The sequence below is a fragment of the Nilaparvata lugens genome, chromosome 1 (genome assembly GCF_014356525.2).
Source record: "Nilaparvata lugens isolate BPH chromosome 1, ASM1435652v1, whole genome shotgun sequence".
NCBI lineage: Eukaryota > Metazoa > Arthropoda > Insecta > Hemiptera > Delphacidae > Nilaparvata > Nilaparvata lugens.
The window spans coordinates 89,172,056-89,194,406 of NC_052504.1; the positions used below are offsets into that span (position 1 = coordinate 89,172,056).

The following is a 22,351-nucleotide window of genomic DNA, read 5'->3' on the forward strand; positions in this document are numbered from 1 at the left end:
ATTAGCTCACGCATCTACTCATTCTTCTATTTATTTCTATACTATTTTTTTTAACCATTCACATTATCAACTTGAAGGAACAGAAGGTTCTTGCTTGAATCTGAGAAGGTTTCAAAGTGTATTTGCAGCATCGTGAGACGAGAAAATAGAAGGAGGATATTTTTCAATGCTGTGAGTTCGGTGTAAATTGGAGAAGCGTTAAGACAGCTGACATGTTGCGGCTGTGTGTCAGTCGCCCCTCGCACTGTGGAGGAACCAAATCCTCATTTGTAAACTGGCGAGAAGGGATTTCATTTGCTAGCAGCCTACGTATCTCCCAAGGGATTTCGAACAGGTCCACACTAATAAATATTGATATGCTGGAGGAACCTTGGCTTGGCCCCTGGCTCGGCTGTCAGTCTACTGGTGTACTCCGGTTACTTTAACTCTGGTTAGTTTATTTTTTTGACCGCCGTTTAGTCCCGCGGCTAGTCCGGCGCCAGGCTGCTTGTCTCGGTCCCTCCTCCTCCCTCCACCCTTTAACGACCGTCAATCGGCCGATTACGCTAATCGCAGCACCCATGCGTTGCGTCGTCAGGCATTTAGCGAAACATATAATCACAACTCTTGACCCATCAATTCTTCACTGTCCTCAAAATAATGTTGAAATTCAACTAAGCGATGATTTTATGAGGTTGTAAATTAATGCTAATAGCTGTATTGATCGAGTGTTTTCTGTGAATTTCTTAATCAGTACAAGATCAAAATGCTAAGAAGTTTTTTGCCACCTGTAAGATTGAAATTTGAATAATAAGTTGCATTAATGAAGCATTAAGCTGCTTGTTGTGTGTATGGAATCTAGTTCTATGGATACGTCAATAGTAACTTAGTTACTCGTTTTCTAATGTATACTTTTTTACTTTCCTCGCCCTATTACCATAGGTAAGGAAAGTATTGCTTTCCCAAAAAATTAAGGTACCCCAAATTCAAGTTTTTATAAGTTTCAAGGTCCCCTGAGTCAAAAAACATGATTTTTTTCTATATATATAGTATAAGGTTACGTCCGATGAGCGATTTCGGGGGTTAGCAGTCCGCTGAGCGATCCATTGTTCAGAATAACAATAAGGATAGGCAGACGCTATGAATGGGAGGTCTTGGGTGTCATTAATCATCAGGGAAAGTGACAGAGGCAGGCCACAAACGTATGTGTATACTCGCAATACGATATTATATTGATGATTATTGAATCAGTACCTACCACCTTAGTAAAAAAGGAATCAGTAATAATTGTTAAGCAAAGATCGAATAGCTTTCTGCTTCGAACAGTTCAAATTCATCTTCATTATAGCCTATAATATATATAAATTTACAATTCCAACAAGTTCTAACAATAATCTACATTTCTTCAAGTGAATGAGTAACAATACTGCAAATAGATATAAGGTATAAAGTATATCACAGATATCAAGAAGATTTAAAATCAACTTCACATCTAAAGCAATCTACATTCACAAGCAATCACAAATTTTAATTTCATGCCAATCTACAATAGTTCGTACAGTATATAAAAGCGAAATACCGTGAATAATTTATCCTCTAATGGATTTATCTCTTACCGAATTTGAAATGTTCTATCCCAAAAATTTAAACTTTAGGCGCTCATATCTCAAAAAGAGACCACTCTTACAAGAGATCGGAAAAAATGTTTTCCTAAGAAAACTTTTTCATTTTGATAGCTTCATGATTTACAAATCGAAAAACTTTGAATATATCACCAGTAGAAAGTTTATTTTCAGCCTTTGCACAGGAGTTTTTTTACCATCCCAAATCGATTTTTTCAAATATCACCAGTAAAATTTTAGTCAGTTGCACAGACTTTTGAGAACAGTTTGTAAACTTGATAACAGTTCATTGGATAAAATTATTATTTAACAACAAATGATTCGTTTTTATAGAAGGTGGTGGGTTCTGAAGTTCTGATTCAATCATTATCATCAATATATCATATTGCGAGTATACACACGACACTACCCATGTAGCCTTCCTCTGTCACAGTTCCTGATGATTCAATGACACCCAAGTCCTCCCATTCATAGCGTCTGCCTATCCTTATTGTTATTCTGAACAATAGATCGCTCAGTGGACTATTTTTTGCTGAATCGCTCATCGGACGACACCATAGTATAACATTTTGAGGAAATTATGTCGTCTCTAGTACTGGAATAACCTTTTCACATTCAACGATTGATATTCAATCTATTTGTGTAAGGGATGACAATATTCACAAATCATAATACTGTACTCAAGTTATTGAGAATGTTTAAACTGCAGACTTTTTTATTAACATAAGGTAGTCTTACTTTTGGAGGGTTTTATTCCACAGCAGAATCCTCCCTTTATTAATCATCATCCTCTCAACTGATAGCAAAAAACAACATCGATTATCTAAATTTATTTTCCACACTTCCAAAAGTTAACACAGAAAATAAAACAACATAGATTATGTACAATATTTATACTCCACACTTCCATAAGTTAACATAGAAAATAAAACAATATAGAATATTTACAATTTACACCTAACACTTCTATAAGTTAACATTTCACTTCTCAATTTGCTCTATTTTTCACGATATTCCCTATCATAATAATGCCTATTCACCTTCTCAGATCTCCTATCTGGTAATTACAGATTTACAATTTCTTATATCATTTCCAACCATAATCTTTACCAAGTAGTTCATTTTTATTTCATTTTCCCACATCTCCATAGCTGACTAACGCCCAATTTCAACAAAACAAAACTTTGTTTCAGAGACAGTGTTGATTCTGAACCAGTATAAAGGTGCGTACAGACTTATGCGCCAAGAACACGCGCATTTCACTTTTCATCAGCTTATGCTATTCTTATTATGTGTATTGTAAAGAAGCAGTGAGATACAGATATAAATAAGCTTATAGTTCGCACAAAATTACTTCTGACTTGGAGGAATATGCGGCCCAGATTAATATACAGTGATTAATAGAGTTAAAGGTAGAAGCGCAGTTGCCAATTTGTCAGTCGTCTGACTGCCTGCAGACAGGAAACTTCGCATGTGTAGCATGCGCACATGAACAGTCACTTGGAGTTGGAGAACGTTGGCCGCTTCAAAACGGCAACATCGCGCCTCTGTATCCTTCCCACTGTATGCTTTCTCTGCTGCGCATGTTCATCCCAAGTAAGAAGTAATTTTGTACAGAGTATAAGATCAGCTGATGAAAAGTGAAGCTGGGTGGTTATTTTGCATAAGTCTGTACGCACCTATACAAAACAAATTTAAAATCACTTTTTGTGTAGTTGAGAACTTTCTATTGTGGTAATTATTCATATTAAATAAAAAGACTAAGAAATTGTCTACATTTTTTTTTGAAAAAACTACAGATTTTACTGCTGTGGGTAGATGACACAAGTTGATAAGTCACATTTTTGACCATATTGAGTTATGCATATGGTTGTTTTCAGAAAAATTAGATCTATAAGATGGTATAACTAGATATGTTGTATCTCTGTAAATAGCTGAGATAAAGGCCTTGCTCAAGCCTGATAGAGCATTTTCTTCCAATCCCTAAGTTAAAAAGTAAATTCGTATGGCTATGTTGGTGGGAGTCCCTTGCGGGAAGGTCCCACCGCCTGAATATATAATTTGAGCCGTCAATGGGCCTTACGACTGTCATACTTCAGCCGGGACCGACAGTTTAACGTGCTCATCCGATAACACGGGAGTGATCTGGTTAAAAAACTTTCGGTTGTGAGTGGGTTCGAACCCGGGATCTCTATGCTGCTACGCAAGCTCTCTATCCACTAGACCACGGATCACTCCATCCCTAAGTTGACAAATATTGATAAGTACAAATGTCTCAACACTCTTCTACCGGTTTGTATTATAATCCAATTATCAAAAGATAGCAAAATTTGATAAGTGTATGTACTGGTAGGCTATTATAAAATCTGAAAATTAATAACCTACATTGAGAACTACATAACCCATACAACTTTGCAAACAGTTCAAGTTTGGTTAACTTGATCAATACTTGTAAATAATATCAATTAATTCTTAAAAAATATATTCAAATTTCTAAATAATCGATTTTTAAGATACTTCCAATACTGCTGTTACATTGTGATTTGAAACATTTGGCAGGTGGCAAAACATGATATCTCTGACATCACTTGCAAAAATTCTCAATAGTTAATTTAAATAAATGTTTTATTCCTTGATATTTTATATTTAAATAGTCAAAGATCAGCTGATTATATTAGTGTAAAATGGGTAAGAAAAAATATGATAAATAATTTTTGCAGCTATGCCAAACTTTCAAATTGCTCTCCTGAAAAGTTTACAAATCATGACTTATCAGCTTGTGTCATGTACCCACAGATTGATAGTTAGAAAGACCGGTTTCGGTTGTTAGACCATTGTCAATTTCTGATAAATCTAAAATCAGCTGACTAGACTCGACTGCCGTACAATCCTAGTTTTCGTTTTTGGTGAAATCAGGCCTTATAGGAATCTGTCTTTCATGGTCGTTTTACTCCAGAATACAAGAACTCAGCCATCAGTGCATCGGTGGTTATAAGATTCTCAAACTCAAGAATCAAAGGAAGTCTTCTACGGCAAGTTGTATCGTAGCATTTTTTGTGTAGTTGAGAAGTTGATATTGTGGTACCGAAACCGTTCTAATTATCAATTAATTAATTAATTAACAATTTCGTAGCATTTTTTGTGTAGTTGAGAGGTTGATTAGTGGTAATTTCATATTGAATGAAAAAGTCTAAGAAATTGTCAAAAACCTCTGATTTATTGATAATTAGAAAGACCGGTTTCGGTAATTACACCATTGTCAATCTCTGATAAACTCATTGTCTCTATCTGATGAACTCTATCAGAGATTGACAATGGTGTAATAACCGAAACCGGTCTTTCTAATTATCAATTAATTAACAATTTCGTAGCATTTTTTTGTAGTTGAGAAGTTGATTAGTGGTAATTATTCATATTGAATGAAAAAGTCTAAGAAATTGTCAAAAAACCACTGATTTATTGATAATTAGAAAGACCGGTTTCGGTTATTACACCATTGTCAATCTCTGATGGAGTTTATCAGATAGAGACAATGAGTTTATCAGAGATTGACAATGGTGTAATAACCGAAACCGGTCTTTCTAATTATCAATAAATCTGTGGTTTTTGACAATTTCTTAGTCTTTTTATTCAATATGAATATTACCACAATAGCACTTCTCAACTACACAAAAGCGATTTTAACCCAGATATGCCTGAATTATTTTTTTCGATTTTTTTTTAATTTTCATGTAACCCTCTTTGTTATAGGTCATACAACACATATTCATAGTTTTTCAACTTGCAAATATGTTAACCTTGACAAAAACAGGCGTCCTATATATAGGTCAGTAGGAACATGGGGGTTAAATTTGTTTTGTATAGGTGCGTACAGACTTATGCAAAATAACCACCCGGCTTCACTTTTCATCAGCTGATCTTATACTCTGTACAAAATTACTTCTTACTTGGGATGAACATCAGTGGTATGAACATAATAAATCAGTGGTTTTTTGACAATTTCTTAGTCTTTTTCATTCAATATCGTAGCATTCATACAAAAACACATCTAGCAGTGGACAAGGGATATATTGTAGCATCTACACATACAGCATAGTTCTGTTTTGTATCGTAGCATATACAAAAATACATGTGGCAGTGGACAGTGGACAAGGGAGGACATTCTCAGCATTTGGTTTTGGGGATAATCCGTGTGAACTTTTGTATTGGCACGTTTTTCATAGTGAGGGCAGACAGTGCGTCTCACCTGTGAGGTGTCCCCCCCCTCAATGCTGGAGCTTAGCGAGCCCATTGTGATGGTAATGCTGCTGGGTCTCCAGTCGGCGCCAAACTCTCCATTTACGGCTCAAAAACGAACACAGCAGCACAGCCCGGTTCTTTCTATTCTCCAGCATAAATACCTACCTAAAAGAAACCCACTTCTTCTTTCGCTCCTTCTCCTTCTCATCCTCATCTTCCTTCTCTTTATCCTTTTATTCCCCCTTATCCTCCTCCTTTTGTCGGCTTTTTCCTCTTCTTCTCATTCTCGTCGTTTTATTCTCCTTCTTTCGTAATCGTATTTTTCTTATTTTTGATCGTCTTTTTCTTCTTTTTCCCTTCTCCTCCTCCCCTCCTTTTTTAGTTCTTTTCTTCTTGTTCTTGTTCTCCTTCTTGTTCTTCTTCTTCTTCTTCTTGTTCTTCTTGTTCTTCTTGTTCTTCTTGTTCTTCTTCTTCTTCTTCTTCTTCTTCTTCTTCTTCTTCTTCTTCTTCTTCTTCTTCTTCTTCTTCTTCTACTTCTTCTTCTTCTTCTTCTTCTTCTTTTCTCCTTCTCCTCGTCCTCCTCATCATCATCATCATCCTCCTCCTCCTCCTCCTCCTCATCATCATCCTCCTCCTCCTCTTCCTCCTCCTCCTGCTCCTCCTCCTATTCCTCCTCCTCCTTCTCCTCCTGCTCCTCCTATTTTCGTCCTCTTCTTCTCCTCTCCAACACCTGCCCTGGTATTTTTCTTCTTCTCATACTCCTGTCTTTGTTTTCTTCTCCTTATTCTTCTCATAATCCTGTCTGTGTCTCCTGTACTTGTCTCCTTCTCCTTATCCCTTATCTCTTCCTCCTCTTATCTTTGTCTTCTCATTATCCGTCTTCTTCTTCTTCTTCTTCTTCTCCTTTAATTCTTTCCTTCCTTTATCCTTTTATTCCCCTTCATCCTCCTCCTTTTCTCGGCTTTTTCCTCTTTTTCTCATTCTCGTCGTTCTGTTCTCCTTACCCTTCTTTTGTAATCGTAGTTTTATTCTTGGTGATCGTCTTTTTTTCCGGTGTCTCCTCCTCCTCTCCCTCCTCCTCCTCCTCTTGTCTTTGCTTTTTATTGTCCTTATCCTCCTAATCCTGTGTTTGTCCTCGTCTTTTTCACCTCTTCATTCTTCTTGACCTTCTGTCTTTTTCTTCAACGTCTTCTCCACTTCTTTATCTCCTTCATCCACTTCTGACTTTATCTTCATCTTCATCTTCTGCTTCTTCTGCTTCTTCTTCGTCTTCTGCTTTTTCTGGTTCTGAAGTAGGAAAAGAAAAGGGTAAAAAAGTAAGCAGAATGAGTAGGTGAAGAAGCAGATGATATCGGAGACTGGAGAAAGAGAAGAAGAAGAAGAGGACGAAGACTGCAGAAAGGGGATGTAGGCGAGAAGGAGAAAAAAGTGTAGAAGAAGACAGAAGTATGAGAAGAAGGATAAGATAAAATGAGAAGGAGAAAAAGAAAAAAAGGAAAAGGGAAAGGATTAGGAGGGAAAGAAGAAGGATTAGAAGTAATAGAAAAAGGAGCAGAAGATGAAGAAGCAGAGGAAGAAGAGGACGAAGACAGGAGGTGGTTTCCCCTGTTTCTTCTTCTTCTTCTTCCGTCTCTGTCTTCTTATTCTTATTCTCCTTCTCTAGTCTTCGTCTTCATCTTCTTTTGCTTCTTTTCTTCTACTTCTGCTCTCTTCTTCTTCTTCCCCTCCTTTTCCTTCTTGTCTTTCTCCTTTCCTTCTCCTTCCACTCATTCTTCCTTCTCCCCTGATTCATCTTCTTATTCTTACTCTCCTTTTCTAGTCTTCGTTTTCATCTTCTTTAGCTTATTTTCCTTCTCCTTCTGCTCTCTTCTTCTTTGCCTCTTTTCCTTCTTGTCTTTCCACTTTCCTTCTCCTTCCACTCATTCTTCCCTTCTCCACCTCCTGTCTTTTATTCTTCTCCTTTTTAAAAATCTCAGCCAGAAGCCCTTTCTTTCGACGGTGGTCTCTTCCCTAACCGCGTCGCTTGGCCCTGCCACCGCAACTAATTCCTTCCTTTTTAAACCTTCTTAAAATACCTTGTATGCCCATCAATTTTAAGATTTTCTTCGTAAGGCGACGCGTTACTTGAATGTGTTTTCTTCATCCTGTGGCCGAATGTTTAATAGCCTGCCATGTTTCATTTTTTCGAAGGTGGAGTTGTAATTTGTTGCTTTGTGACGTGGGCTGGAATGATGTACAGTATCCTGATAATTCCACAATTTATAATTGTGAATTTTTTTGTATTGTTTTAATGAATCATCCTCTATGGACCGGAGTTAGGACAAAAATGTCTTCTTTATATTGTAGCTCATGATCAACTTCGTCATTTTTCAATGGATTGAAAATAATTTATTACTGTATTCATTATTGATGAACGTATTACTATAGTGAGGTCCACGGCAGTGTTTGTTTAGCAATGGTATTGCTATCCTTGTCTATCATTCAACAAAGCGGATAGCGCTATCTCTTTCTCGCTTTGCTCTGTTGCCAGATCGTATTTTAACAATGTAGAATTAATAATTAATTGACAAAATATTTCATCTTAACTATGAAAATTCATTATGAAATTATTGAAAAGTATAGCCTAATTTCTTACTTAATAATATATAATTGATTATTTCAAACGAGAATGAACAGTTAATACTACATAAATGAACCTGTATCAGCTACCGTTTATTGAAGGCATTGACATGACAGATGATTGGCAACGTTGTTCTATCTTTCTCCACTGCCATTATAACGTGGACCTCACTATAGTATTCAAAGTACATTCTATTCTGCCGGCTTTTGAATGCTTTTGAAACTAGAAGTTAGCATACGTTTTATAAATGTGAAAATATGAGTAATACATAGAATATTTCTATATTATCTGATCTTGAGTAGGTCTAGTCTACTTTCTGAAAAGAAGTCATAAGCGTTGAATAAAGAAACCACTATGCCTTTCATAATAGTTTGAATTATAAGTATACTAGCTAACCCGGCGATCTTCTTACCGCCAAAAAGTCAATGTATCTCATGTCACACTTGACTTTATTTTGTGAATCATGAAATTTATCTGACAATCAATATTTTCATTTACATCTCAATACGGACTTCCAATGTGCTTAGTCATGCAGTATTTATTATTCCGAAAACATATTCTTCTTAATCAATTGGTAGTAATATCTATCAGTAAAGTGTTGAATTAGAAAAAGTAGATAGGTTAAATCAGCGTTTCAAAGATGAATCTAATGTTTTCATAGCTGTTGATTGTCATAGATAGTCCAGGAAATATGCGATGTACGATGATTTACACATAATTCCATATTCTTTCCATCTTCCATTTTAGGATGAATATAAGCTAAGCTAAATTCGAAAAAAAATATTTGGTCTGTCATTCTTCAGTAATTAATGAATGCAATATGAACAACTTTATTTCATGAGATGAATAATTTTTTCCCAACATTTTCTACAGCTGGTACCAATCAACTACACTAACTTCAACTCTAAACTACCGTTTTAATACCAGTACACAATTTATCACAGGGTGACATGTTTATTATACAGCTGATAACTATAGATGCTAAATCATAGGTAGCCGCTCGGCCGAAAATTTCGAAAACAGGTCTGTAAAATTGATTAATAAATACTTATTATTAGCCCCCCTATTAAAATTTCTGGTCAGAAACCATCCCCAATATTCACACAACATATTCCCAAAGTCTCATGCCGTTCTGTCAAGTAGTTTTCGAGTCTATAGGGAACAAACAAACTTACACACAAACAGACATTCATTTTTATATATAGAGATTGCTATATTGTGTAGAATGTGGTTTAAATGATGAATTTTCATGAAAAGTTTTATCTCATGCCATTGTAAGCTAGAAAATAATGATAGTATTTTTTCCATCTTCTCTCAGCATTTTCCCTGTTCTGAATACATTTCTCATGCTCAACAATAAATTTTCCCTTTGATAAATTACAGGCAAACTATGTAAACATCTATAAACCTTTTGTTCTCAATAACAGAGCTATTGTTGAATTCCTGATGATTTAGCTTTAATCAACATAAACGATGAAACATGATATAATTACTATTCTGCTAATAATGTATTTATCATCAGATCAAGTTTACCTATATCGAATCCAAACTCAATGGAAACGTTGTGAAAATTCCTCTACCTTCAACTTGTCATCTTATTTTAATTATATATTTATGTCATCTTATTTTCATCTTATGGCAAGTGGAAATTTATTTTATTATACAAGTGGAAATTTCGTATTGGACAAATATGCTCTAATTAAATGATATTGATTGAGAAAAACACTTGGACTTGATAGATTCTACATTAAAGCGTTTTTTTTTATTACGTTTCCACAACATTTACTAATATTTCTTTTGTGTTTATAAATTCTTATTTCCGTATATAAGCTACAGTGTACAGTTTAATAGATTCTTTTATAATGCAAATTTTTCAATGCTATACTATGAATTTATTATTTACATACAGTACAGTAGTGGGGTCCCCACGGTTGAAAAAATTAATCAATTTTTGAATGAAATATTTCTGGAAGACTATCTCAGTTTGGGGCAGTTTTGTTTTTTATGAAAGTTTGAAACACATCTTGAGAATGCGTTCGTACATTAAAGTTAAATCATCATGAACGATATGCTTTCTAAACATTTTTGTAGCATACTAACTCAATCCCTACTGCTTCAGTATTTACAGCGTGGAGGCTCTAGTAAATAAATGTTCTCATTGAAATTCCTCACTGATGTTCATGTTTATGCTGTCGATTGAAGCCTATTAGACACCCTCCTTTCATTCTAATTGGCTGACAAACCTTATTGAGTACTTCCTTATCATGAGACAGATTTCTTAATAGGTCCTTCTCTGAAGAGGCTCAGTATTAATAGCGCTTGCTTGGTCTTTAGTTTCAAATGGAGAAGGGTACCTACTTGAGGTTTTTTAATCCACTAAAATATAATGAGTTAATTTATCTTTCCTAATTGAATATTTGAGTAATTATCTAATAAACATGTATTTATCACTGTTCACACAATTAAGCTACATTCCCATATATCAGTATCAGTATTCGTGCCCGGTACAGTGAAAATATAATTCCCATGTGTTCTAATAGGATTATTCCCACTCAGCCCGGCCGAGTGTGAATAGTCCCATTAGAATTTATGGGAATAATATTCTCACTGTAGCCCACTGTTCACGTTCACTTCTCTGATTTGAGGTAATCCGCCTTTATTCTATCACTAGTTAAAATATCGGGTCAACGAGCTTCGCTCGTTATTTATTTATTTATTGAATTTTGATAAACCGAACACAATTCTTTAAAATGATTGGGGAAGTACTAACAGGCACAGCCCAAAACTGTTTCTTTCCCAAATTTTGATTTATACACTATAAATAGTGCAGAAAGTAGGTTATGTTCCATACACTTGAATTCAGGTTCAATTTTCTGTTCAAACATTTGAAAACCAAAAATTTACAATTTAGATTATATACTAAATTAATTGCTCTAGAACATGGGTTTCCCATAGTTGAGTAGGTTAATTTCCGAAAAATTGCAATTTATTTATATTTGTAGTAAATTTCATATACTGTATTTTTGAATATTATGTACATTTTATTGATTAGATTGTTTATTTGTATAATGGAAATACAAACCAAATTGAATAATAAAATAACACTCACTAATCACTTGAAATTGTCAAATAATGATCAACTTTGAAAATTATGATATACTCTAGTTTAGGAGGATTATCATGTCATGTCAACAAATTAGATTATGTTGATCAAATCGATTAAATTGTCTAGCTAGATAAAATTTCTCGCTGATTGATTATGATTACACAGCTGGAAATAATTCTGTCTTCTCCCACACAGGCACACGCATCTTCTGTTATCGAGAGACGACGAAATTATCATCTGTTTTCCAAGGATGAATTATCCTTCTAATGTCGTTCAGCGAGTTTTCCAAAGAATGAGACCTAGTGCAATCGAATCTTTATATCATAAACCTACTATGTTCCAAATTTCGTAAAAATCGTTAGAGCCGTTTTCGAGATCCGTAAAACATAAATAACCAGATATAAAAATAGCCAGATATAAAAATAACCAGATATATAAATACAGAAATTGCTCGCTTAATATAATAGGATATACTGCTGATATTGTATTTTTCCCCTTAGGGCTACTCTTGAATATAAATAAGAATAGAAAATAGATTTCTATTTTTATTTATACAGCAGATATTTATTTAGTGGCGTAAATACCAGTTGGAAGGCTAGGATCCTTCATTCTCCTACTTGCTCTGTTTCAACAATCAGACTGGACGGTATTCAGAAGTATTATTTGAAAAGTTTGTACAATATAAACTAGTGATTAGATAATCGCCGTTCTATTGTTGGAAGGGTGGCTGCTTGAAGTCAGCTCCGCTAGCAGAAAGATGTGAGCTTCAAAATATCATTTCCCTGTGGTTAGGGATTCACTTGAAACTATAGGTTCATTCATCCAGAGTATTGTAGTATTTTTCATTTATTAAAGTCTACTACAACAAGACTAAGAAAGGCATTTGACCGTGATGTGTGAAGGGCTCTTGTGCGTGAGGCTAAAGCTCACATCGAGCTGTAAAGCCAGAAGAAGACAACAAGACTATGTGTAACCTTATCTAAATTTGGGAGAGGAATAGCACAAGGTTACCTTATTTTTTTTCTCCCTATCATTTTAATGATTTACTTATTGTATGAATGAATAAATACAAATTATTACTGTAGTATTCTTTCACATCTATAGTAACTAGTGTAGCGTGCTCTGTTACTCATATTTCTCTGTATCCATCTATCATCATCTGCATAAATGTAAAATTGCCATCTAATCTGAAAATGAAAAATTCTAATCTAGAAATTAAGAAATCTTAAGAAATCCTTTCCATTATTCCCTCACAAAAATTGGCGTCGTTCAAGCATTATCCTTCACATTGCTCTGAGGATGCACTAGATTTAATGAATAACACATTTTATTTCCACCACAAAAAAATAACATTCATAAAGATTCTTCAAGAAATTAACTTACCACTACATCAAGTAAGTGTGTCCAGGTTGAAACTAAGCTAGTAATTCAAACACAAAATGCTCACCACAACACATGGTGTGTGGTATTGATTGTAGTGGACATATTCGTTGTGAAAAATATGGAGAAATCCGTATTAATGGTGTTTTGAAACCAGTAATAATTATAGCCAGCTTCACCGCATTGTATTGTGCAAGTACAACGCTGAGATATTATGTGGTTTGTGTAGTCCGTCTGGCGTCCAGTGTCATCATAGAGTAATTTTAGCCTCTGTGGTCTATCTGTTCTGACTGACCGCAACGTTCTCAGTTTGATTCCCGGTCTGGATTAGGGTTCCTAAACCTCGACACCTTGTAAATCTGGTCCATAATGGAAATAATAAAATAATCTGATATTGTAGCTGCAAAATTCATCTAGCTCAGGGAAACTGACCACAGAAATTGATTTAATCAATTTATTCCCATATTGATATTATTTTTATCGGTCTTCAGAGTTTAAAGTATTGATTTCGAGAATTTGTGGGAGATTTAATTGAGTACAGCACAACAAAAATTGTTGATTTTCATCTTGTATTTTATCGTATAGCTTTATTGGATGAATTTTACAAAAAATAATTCCTGGGTGGCGTAGATATTCAGAATTGAAAATAAAATTAACACATTCCATGCAAAATTGAAATGTTTTATTCCTCAATCACACCACTATTTTTCTTATTAAAACAAATCGTTCGTTTGCTCTCCATTTAAGGCTTTTAAATGTTGGCTGATTTTGAACAAACTTTATTGATTCAGTATTTTTATTTATCTAATGAATGATACAAAAAACACAATTACGTGTTTCAATTGTGTAATTTCAAAACTTGAGTAAGAATAGAAAACAAATTTCTCTTGAAAAAATGAATAGTAATGAAATTTTGTTAATTTTGAGACACGCATACTATTTACTACTTATTACTAGGTAAACTACGAGCTACATACTACAATACTAATACTAATTAGAAGCTAGGTCTATGTTGATTTCCAACTTCCAATAGGAGAAGGAACCCCCCCCCAAAAAAAAGGTCTATGTAGTATAGGCCAACTAAAACATAAACTATTTTCTGAACCATTTTAATGAATTAAAATTCGGGGGAGGTACAGTTTTGGGCTGTGCCTGTTGTCCTCCACCAAATTATTTGAAAAAATAATTGTGTATCATTGAATCAAAAGAATAAAGAACTGCAGTACTACCAATTATTTCTATCCTCATATCGGGTTCCTTCATTCGCTTAAAATAAATCTAAATTGAAATTTTGCATGGAACAAAATTGAAAACAATTTCCATGGAATTTTCAAAATTCATGAGTCTGTGTTCCATTTTTATTTTGCATCAACTTACTAAACCTTGTCATATATAGACTTAACCTATTTCGGACTATGTGTTATTGAATGAGCAAAGCGAATTATATGTTTCAAGTCAATCGGCGTTTGTCTGTTTGTTTTTTTGTACCGCAGTTACAGTCCGATTTGGATAAAATTTGATATACAAGTACTTTGAAACAAGGCGCAGAAACGTATTTATTTAATTTTTTTATTCATCCCCGTTTGAAGATGGCGGCCCTTTATTCGGAAATTTTACCCTAAAAATCAACCTAAATTTTCTATAATTTATCAGATCAGGTTCAAATTGGGCTCATTCTTCTCAGCGCTTCAAAGCGGTATTATTTAATGTATTACATGTTGAAAATTTTCTAATTTTTGGAATTCGATTTTTTTAAGTCCCAATCCAAGTTTCAGATTTTTTATCTTTTCAACCGTGCTTCCGAGCTCAAAAGTGTAGAAGACCTTTATTTTTCAGCGCTCCAAGGTGGTCTTATTTCATATATCACATGTTCAAATTAAAAAAAAATTAGAATTCGATAATTCCCCCCCCCCCACCAAAAGTCCCAAATTTCAAGTTTCAGACTCTTATCTCTTTAGCCGTGCATCCTAGCTCAATAGTGTAGGAAACTTTTACTTCCCAGCGCTCCAAGGCGGTCTTATTTTATACATCACATGTTGACAATTTTTCATAATTCAATCATTTCTATCCCCCCCCCCCACCAAGACCCACATTCCAAGTTTCAGATTTTTTATCTCTTAAACCGTGCATCCTCGAAAAATGTAAAGAACTTCTATTTCTCAGCGTCCTCCACCGATCCTATTGCATTTATAGTTAGTAGTGATTTTAGTGAATGTAGCGAATTCTACTGTTCTCTGAACTACTAGTCTAAATTTGGGAGAGGAATAGCACAAGGTTACCTTATTTTTCCTCTCCCTGTCATTTTGATAATGTACTTATTGTATGAATCAATAAAGAATGAATGAATGAATGATTTTTTTATTTTGTATTGTACCAACTGTAAACCTCATGAAATGTATTTAATCTTATTAAATTTATTCATAAAAACAATCATTTATTAAATTTTTGTTTTCTCGTTTGCAGTTGTTGGCGACATTGGCAGTGGCAAAGGCGGCGGAGGCGGGGTCGCCGAAGGGGGCGGGGGCGGAGCCAAGCGGGAGCCGCTGGTGTGCTACTGCGAGGGCCACTGCCCCAACCCGGAAGTGTACAACGGCACGTGTGAGGCGCGCGAAGGCTCGCAGTGCTTCAGTGCCGTAGAGGAGGTCTACAACTCGGACACCAGGACGTACGAGCCCGAACGCACCTATGGATGTTTGCCGCCTGACGAACAGGGTCTCATGCAGGTAACACAAACAAATTAATTAATTTTAGTCCGTACAAAATTACTTTGAAAATATAGGTTTGAATGCTGGAGGTACGCTGCTTACTAGAATGGCACAGTGCCTAGCATATGCAGGTAACACAGCATATGCAGGTACATGCAGGTAACACAAACAAATTAATTAATTTTAGTCCGTAGAAAATTACTTTGGAAATATAGGTTTGAATGTTGGAGGTACGCTGCTCAATAGAATGACACAGTGCCTAGCATATGCAGATGATGTAGACATCTTAGCCCGAAGGGAGGAGGATCTGATTGAAAGTTTCAGAAAATTGGAGGAAGAGTAAAAAAAGCAGGTTTGGCAGTCAATGGAAGTAAGACTGTGTACATGAGGATGACTAGAGACCAGATACCTGAAGAGCTCGCACTGGAAGAGCTCACTAACAAAAATAAAAATTAAAGAGAGATTGAAAGCTGGAAATAGGGCGTACTTCAGTCTACAGAAAATTCTTGGATCAAGGCTGTTAAGCTGGAGCAGTAGAATTAAAATGTATAGAGCAGTGCTGCGTCCAGTGGTGATGTATTCAACTTTTGAAACATGGGTGTTTTTACTTTGTTATTATCTTACTATCTATTCATATATGGAGAGATTGTTTCTGTATGGAGAAATGCTATAGTGAGGACCAAGTTATAATGGCAGTGGAGCAAAAAGATGTGAGAAAAGCGTTGCCAATTCTCTCCCTTGCCACTGCCTTCTATAGAGGATAATATCTGTGCATATGACGTAATAATAACTGTTTATTCTCGTTCAAAATAGTCTTCTTCTTCTTCATGTACCGTCTCCATGGCGGAGGTTGGCTATCATGTATAGTAAAATATATTTCAAAATAGTAAATTATATTTTATTCGTCAAGAAAATAAATATTCTTCAATCATCAAATAATAATAAATTTGATATTTTTCAATAAGTTGTGATAAGATGCTGTTGAATCGATGGGAGAGGAAGATCCTAAGAAGAATTTATGGGCCAGTGCTAGAGGCTGACAGGTGGCGACTCAGAAAAAATTATGAGCTCTATAATCTGTATGGGCAACCGAGCATTGTTACTGAAATTAGAAGAGCAAGAATTCGTTGGCTGGGCCATGTGGAACGAATGCCGGAAACCCGTACAGCACGTATGTCTCTGTATCAGCAACCAGGGGGACAGAGAAAGCGAGGCCGACCACGCAAGAGATGATTGGACGACGTGGAGGCAGATGGAGACATAAGAAGATGGAGACAGCGAGCACAGAACAGAGATTCATGGAAAAGGCTTGTGGAGGAGGCCAAGGCTCTTCAAGGGCCGTAGAGTCAATGAGTAGGAGAAATAGTTGCAAAATTACTTTTGACTTGGAGGGATATGCACAGCAGAGAAAGGTAGGGATACAGTGACGGCGATGTTGCCGTTCTAAAGCTGCCAGCGCTCTCTAATTTCCTGTGAGTGTTTAAGCGCAATGAACCAAATGAGTGTGAAACTAGCCTAAAACTTAGCCAACAGTAGTCAACAGTAATCGGCATGAGTTCACTAAAAAAGGCTTGAAATTTTGATCTTAAACTACCTATACCATGGGATATCCTCCTGTGCTATCTTTTCTCTGTGCTAGTACCCTTGTAATATTCAAAACTTTAACTATTTGTATTGTTTTTCAGTGCAAAGGCTACCTGCCACCGCACCAAGTGGGCAAGTCGATAGAGTGCTGCAACTCGGGGAACCAGTGCAACAAGAGCCTGAAGCCAATGTACCATCCTCGCAGCACTGTACCTCCGCCTCCCTCCTTCATCTTCAAGGAGGCCCTTCCCTTCGTGCTCCTCATCTCTGTCACTCTACTCTTCTTCATAGTCTTCCTCTTAATCATCTCTTTTTTCTACTTCAGGTCAGTCCTCACTTTAAACCAAGGTATATAGAAACAGGTCAAGACACCCGTGTTCCTCATGGAGCGGCCATTTTGTGTGTTTTTTTTGGCGGCACATTCCAAAATCCAATCTAATTCAAACAATTTGATTGTATTTTATTTATTCTTTATTGTTGTAGGGTTACCCCGTAACTGCCCACTGTGTCCATGTGGACACAGCTGCAAGGCTTTACATTTTTAATTATGGGAAATTTTGTATTCAATTTTTACGGTTGGCACACATGTCACTGCATTCTTATAGACATGGTCTATGATTGCACATGTGAAATTCTACCATATCTTGTTCCAGTAACTTTTAATTCCAGTTTGAATTTTGTGCTTCACAAAAATAGAAGAATCCATGGACATTGATCATATTTATGAGTTGAAAATAGACATTAACACAAAAAACAAGACAAAATAGATAAGACAATTTCAATAGGTTATGTATACTTATGACTACATAGCTATAATACATATTATCTACTTATATTAACACTTAGTACATCAAAGTTTTTGTAGGAAAAAAAAGAAAATATTAAGTGTATGAATGTAAGCCCCACGAAAGCAGAGCTTGTGTGTGGGAAGTTTCAATAATATGAGACGTTGTGGTATTTTTCCATATTTTTTTTTAAAGAATAAGACTTGATGTTGTCTATAGTGGTAGATACAGTGGTATTGACAAAATCACAACGTCTTATTATTTCAATAATATATATTCATTATAATATAAATATTGTTTGAATTATTCAAACAACTTATTCATAACAAATCGTGCATTATGCATTTTAAAAACAATATTCTGGTTCAGATGATATCTCTATTTGGGTTTTCGATTCTTTAATAATGAAATTTCAGTAATGAGTGGTCCAATTATTATTGTTCTTATTCTTCTAACAGAAGTTATGATTGCATTGGGACAAGACAGAAAAATGCGAGGCTAACCTCAAAAAGAGTTGAAATGTTTCCAATTTACAATTCAAAGCCGAGCAATATCCCATTGAAAAAAATACTAATAACACGTCATGTTATGCTTAATCTACAATGATAACAGCCGATAAACAAATATGAAAATTAGTGAACTAGAATAACACAAGGCGATTTTGTAATGCATCACGGGATCGTGTCTTAACCAGTTTCTACACTTCTTGTTTAAACTAAGTTATCGGCCGTAAACTGATAGATTAACAAACTCTTTCTGATTATTTAGTTGGGTCCAGGGTAGTCTAGAGACAGGACTTTGTATTCACTATATAGGACGTCCTGCTTTAGTTATTTATTCAGTGATACACGAGACACGATTCATTAAAACAATCGGGGAAGGACCAACGGGCACAGCCCAAAACTGTTCCTTTCCCGAATTTTAATTCATACACTAGTGAAAAAAGCTGGTTATGCTTCTTTCACTATTGAGTTTGAGTCCAATTCTCGGTGCAAACACTTGTAAACAAGGGTCTCAGGGGGAGAGTATCAGTTCCTCACGATCTCAGTTTATCACATATCTATTTTGACCATTCCGTGAAAAACTGAAACAAGTGTGTGATCGCGACCAAATAGAACGAATACCGACCGGTAACGGTCACCGTAATTATGAGTTCACGGTAACGGTGTACTAATAATAAAAAATATAAGAAACATAACCTGAAAGTAAATGTTCATTGATGTTTCAAATGTAAAAGGATAGGTTAATAGGTTACGTTTTGACTTCCAAATTGCAATATGCTGGTTTTATTCAAAGTGTTTTGATGAATTTGTTTATGATGAAACACAGTCACACTCGTATCTGCTCCAGGTACACTGCTCAGTAACCGTTATCATAGAATGGAACTGGTCTAACGAAAACTGCGCATACGTATTTCGTTGTATTTGGCATAGATTCCCTTGTTTTACAGTACTTGTAAAATATTGAGCTATACAGTACTTCAAATCTCACGACATAACCTAAAGTGTTATGTTTAATTGTGTTACAAAGGTTAAAGTTCAGGGGCTTAGGTTTTTGCCTTTAATGGAAATATGCTGGTGTTATCAGAAATACGTATATTATTAGTATAATTCGAATACACTTTCTGAAAGCTACGTGAACATGATGAACTGAGATTTCGAATTTCGACAAACTGAGGACCTCCCAAACAGCTGATTTGTGATCAACTGAAACACTACCTCCGTAAGCAAAGCCGTAGTGCATTCGTGTGACGTCAGCACAGGTAGGGTTCCTACACCAATAAAAATTTGTTGATTTCAGCTGATCTATATCAGCTAGTGTTTTTATTGGTGTAGGAGCCCTACCTGTGCTGACGTCACACGAATGCACTATGACTTTGTTTACGGAGGTAGTGACTCAAACCGTAATGATGTGAATTTCACCTGTTTTTAGTTCATAACTGTTCTGAGAATCGCTGAGTATTATCTGTCGGCTTTTATCCTCATATCTTTTTAAAATAGTCATACTGGCAGAGTAGAATATAATTTTTTCCTCCACCTACTGTCTAAAGTACTCACTTTACTCCCTGAAACCTAATACTAAAGTGTCACTTTTTCGCTCTCGGTAGTAAAAAACAGAAATACTCCCGAGGGAGTAAAAGTGACTCCATTTAAATAACATGGGGAGCATCTCTATTTTGAAACTTACATTGTAATAGGTTAGAAGGTCTAAGCTCAGATGTTAAGTCATGTCAGAGAGAGGCCCTGAAATTGATCTCAACTGAAAGTTTTCAGGGGCGATCTGAAAACTCTGACCCTGAGTCAGCTAGGTTACTCGGCATTCATTTATTCACTAGACGAAGCAATTCACGAATCATTTTCTTTTGCTTCCAGGTTTAAGAAAAGAGAAGAAAATCGACAATCGTATCTGATGAAAGATCATAGTAATGCCTATTCTGTTAAACCCAACAATCATCTAACTGATAGCATAGAAGCAAGCTCAGGATCTGGATCAGGTCTACTACTTCTGGTGAGTCCATTATATTATTAGAATAAAGTAATTTGACGATGAAAATAATGTTCATGTTATTCTGTTCCTTATTAAATTTATCGTCTAATTTTACGTATTATATTATTCGTTATATAATTCTTATATTATTTCGTTACAAGTTACAAGTGTCAAGATTTAGTAAACATTTGCATTCAGTGGAAATTGGTTTGATTTCGTGTAAATGTTTAAAAGTGACATGTTTATTACTGCAAGATGGCTTGTTCCAATTTTACGATATATTCTCAATATTAGGCTACGTAGCTTCGTTGATAACTAAAGTAGGCTATATTATGATTTTAAAATTTGGGCTTTGGAAGAGTAAGTTTTTTAATTCCAGCACTTGAAAATTTAATTTAATAAAAATTTCATTTTTTATTTCAGTTATTGAACAAGATTTCCTTCCAATATTAAAGTAGTTCAAGTTGATTAATATTTATGAAGAGTGTGGATGATTAATAATTGCAGTTAATGATCTCAGACAATGAAAAAATTGAAGTAAAACGATAATAACTCCCAAACTTATCACAGTATCAATAGATCTCAGATAAGAGCTGTATCCCAGCTATACAGCAAATTGGACTGCAGTGGAACATACTCATTCTTTATTCATTGAAATGAGAATAGTGCAAGGATGTCAGTATTATAGGGATCGATCAAAAAACGAATATTTGATTCGAGCAGAATACATAAAAAGATTCAAGTGCAACTATTTCTCGCTGTGGGAAATCATTTCGAAAACCATCTGATAGCATAGCCAAAATAGATAAAACAGAAGAACTTGAGTTGAAATTGGATTAGAAATTGAATTGCTTTGCTTATCAGTATCGTTGTAATGCCTATTTCATTATTATTAAACTTGATTATTACTCTCTACTATTAGTTTCTGGGAATACTCTGCTAATAGTTTTTGGGAACCCCAATACCCTGTCACAGTTGTCTGATGAATTTGGTTCCATTTTTTTGACAGATGTTTTATTGGTCTCAGATGAATAATAAATTCCATTTTTTGACAAGTTTCCTGTTGTTGGATGCAGGTGAAGCGCACAATAGCCAAGCAGATCCAGATGGAGAGGCTGGTGGGTAAGGGGCGGTTCGGGGAGGTGTGGCTGGCCAATTGGAAGGGGGGAGAGTGTGGCCGTCAAGGTGTTTGTCACCACTGAGGAGGCCAGCTGGTTCCGCGAGACTGAAATTTACAGATCGGTGCTTATGCGACACGAAAATATACTCGGTAAGGCTGTGAATCTGTCTAAAATTCACCTTTTCTATACTAAAGTGAGGTCCACCTTATAATGGCAGTATTCGATCAACATTTGTGTTGCTATCCTTGTCTATTAATCGACAAAGCAGATGGTGCTATCCTTTTCTAGCTCCGCGACATTGCCAGATCGTTTTTAACAATGTAGAGGTATAATTAATTTAAAAATATTTAATCTCAATTACGAAAATTCATAATTCAATCATTGAACAATATGTTATCTTCACTGATAAAATATAATTGATCATTTCATTTTTTTGTTGGCTTATGATTGCATATTCATATATTTCAAACAAGAACGAACAGTTAATATGACATCAGATATACCGGTATCCTCTATAGATGTCAGTGGCAAGGCAGAGCATTGACAACACTGGTCTCCTATATTTCTTCACTACCACTGTATTGCTGATATTTGAAAAGAACAAATTCACTTCGGGATCAGTGCTTTGTTGAGTAGGTACGATCAGCCTATTCAAGATGGTTGAACCCATTTGGAGTAATGTAACTTGAGAGTGTTAACCGTTTTCCAGAAGCGGTTGACTCC

General features: G+C 35.4%; 1 protein-coding gene across 1 annotated transcript in view; it reads left to right on the top strand.

The window, feature by feature from the left end:
* LOC111054912 (bone morphogenetic protein receptor type-1B) overlaps positions 1 to 22,351 on the top strand; it is a 53,829-nt gene that overhangs the window by 16,421 nt on the left and 15,057 nt on the right. Inside the window, 5 exon segments of the mRNA XM_039419546.1 lie at positions 15,410 to 15,669; positions 17,337 to 17,560; positions 20,393 to 20,528; positions 21,584 to 21,678; positions 21,680 to 21,777. Of these exon segments, the coding sequence (XP_039275480.1) occupies positions 15,410 to 15,669; positions 17,337 to 17,560; positions 20,393 to 20,528; positions 21,584 to 21,678; positions 21,680 to 21,777 (813 nt within the window).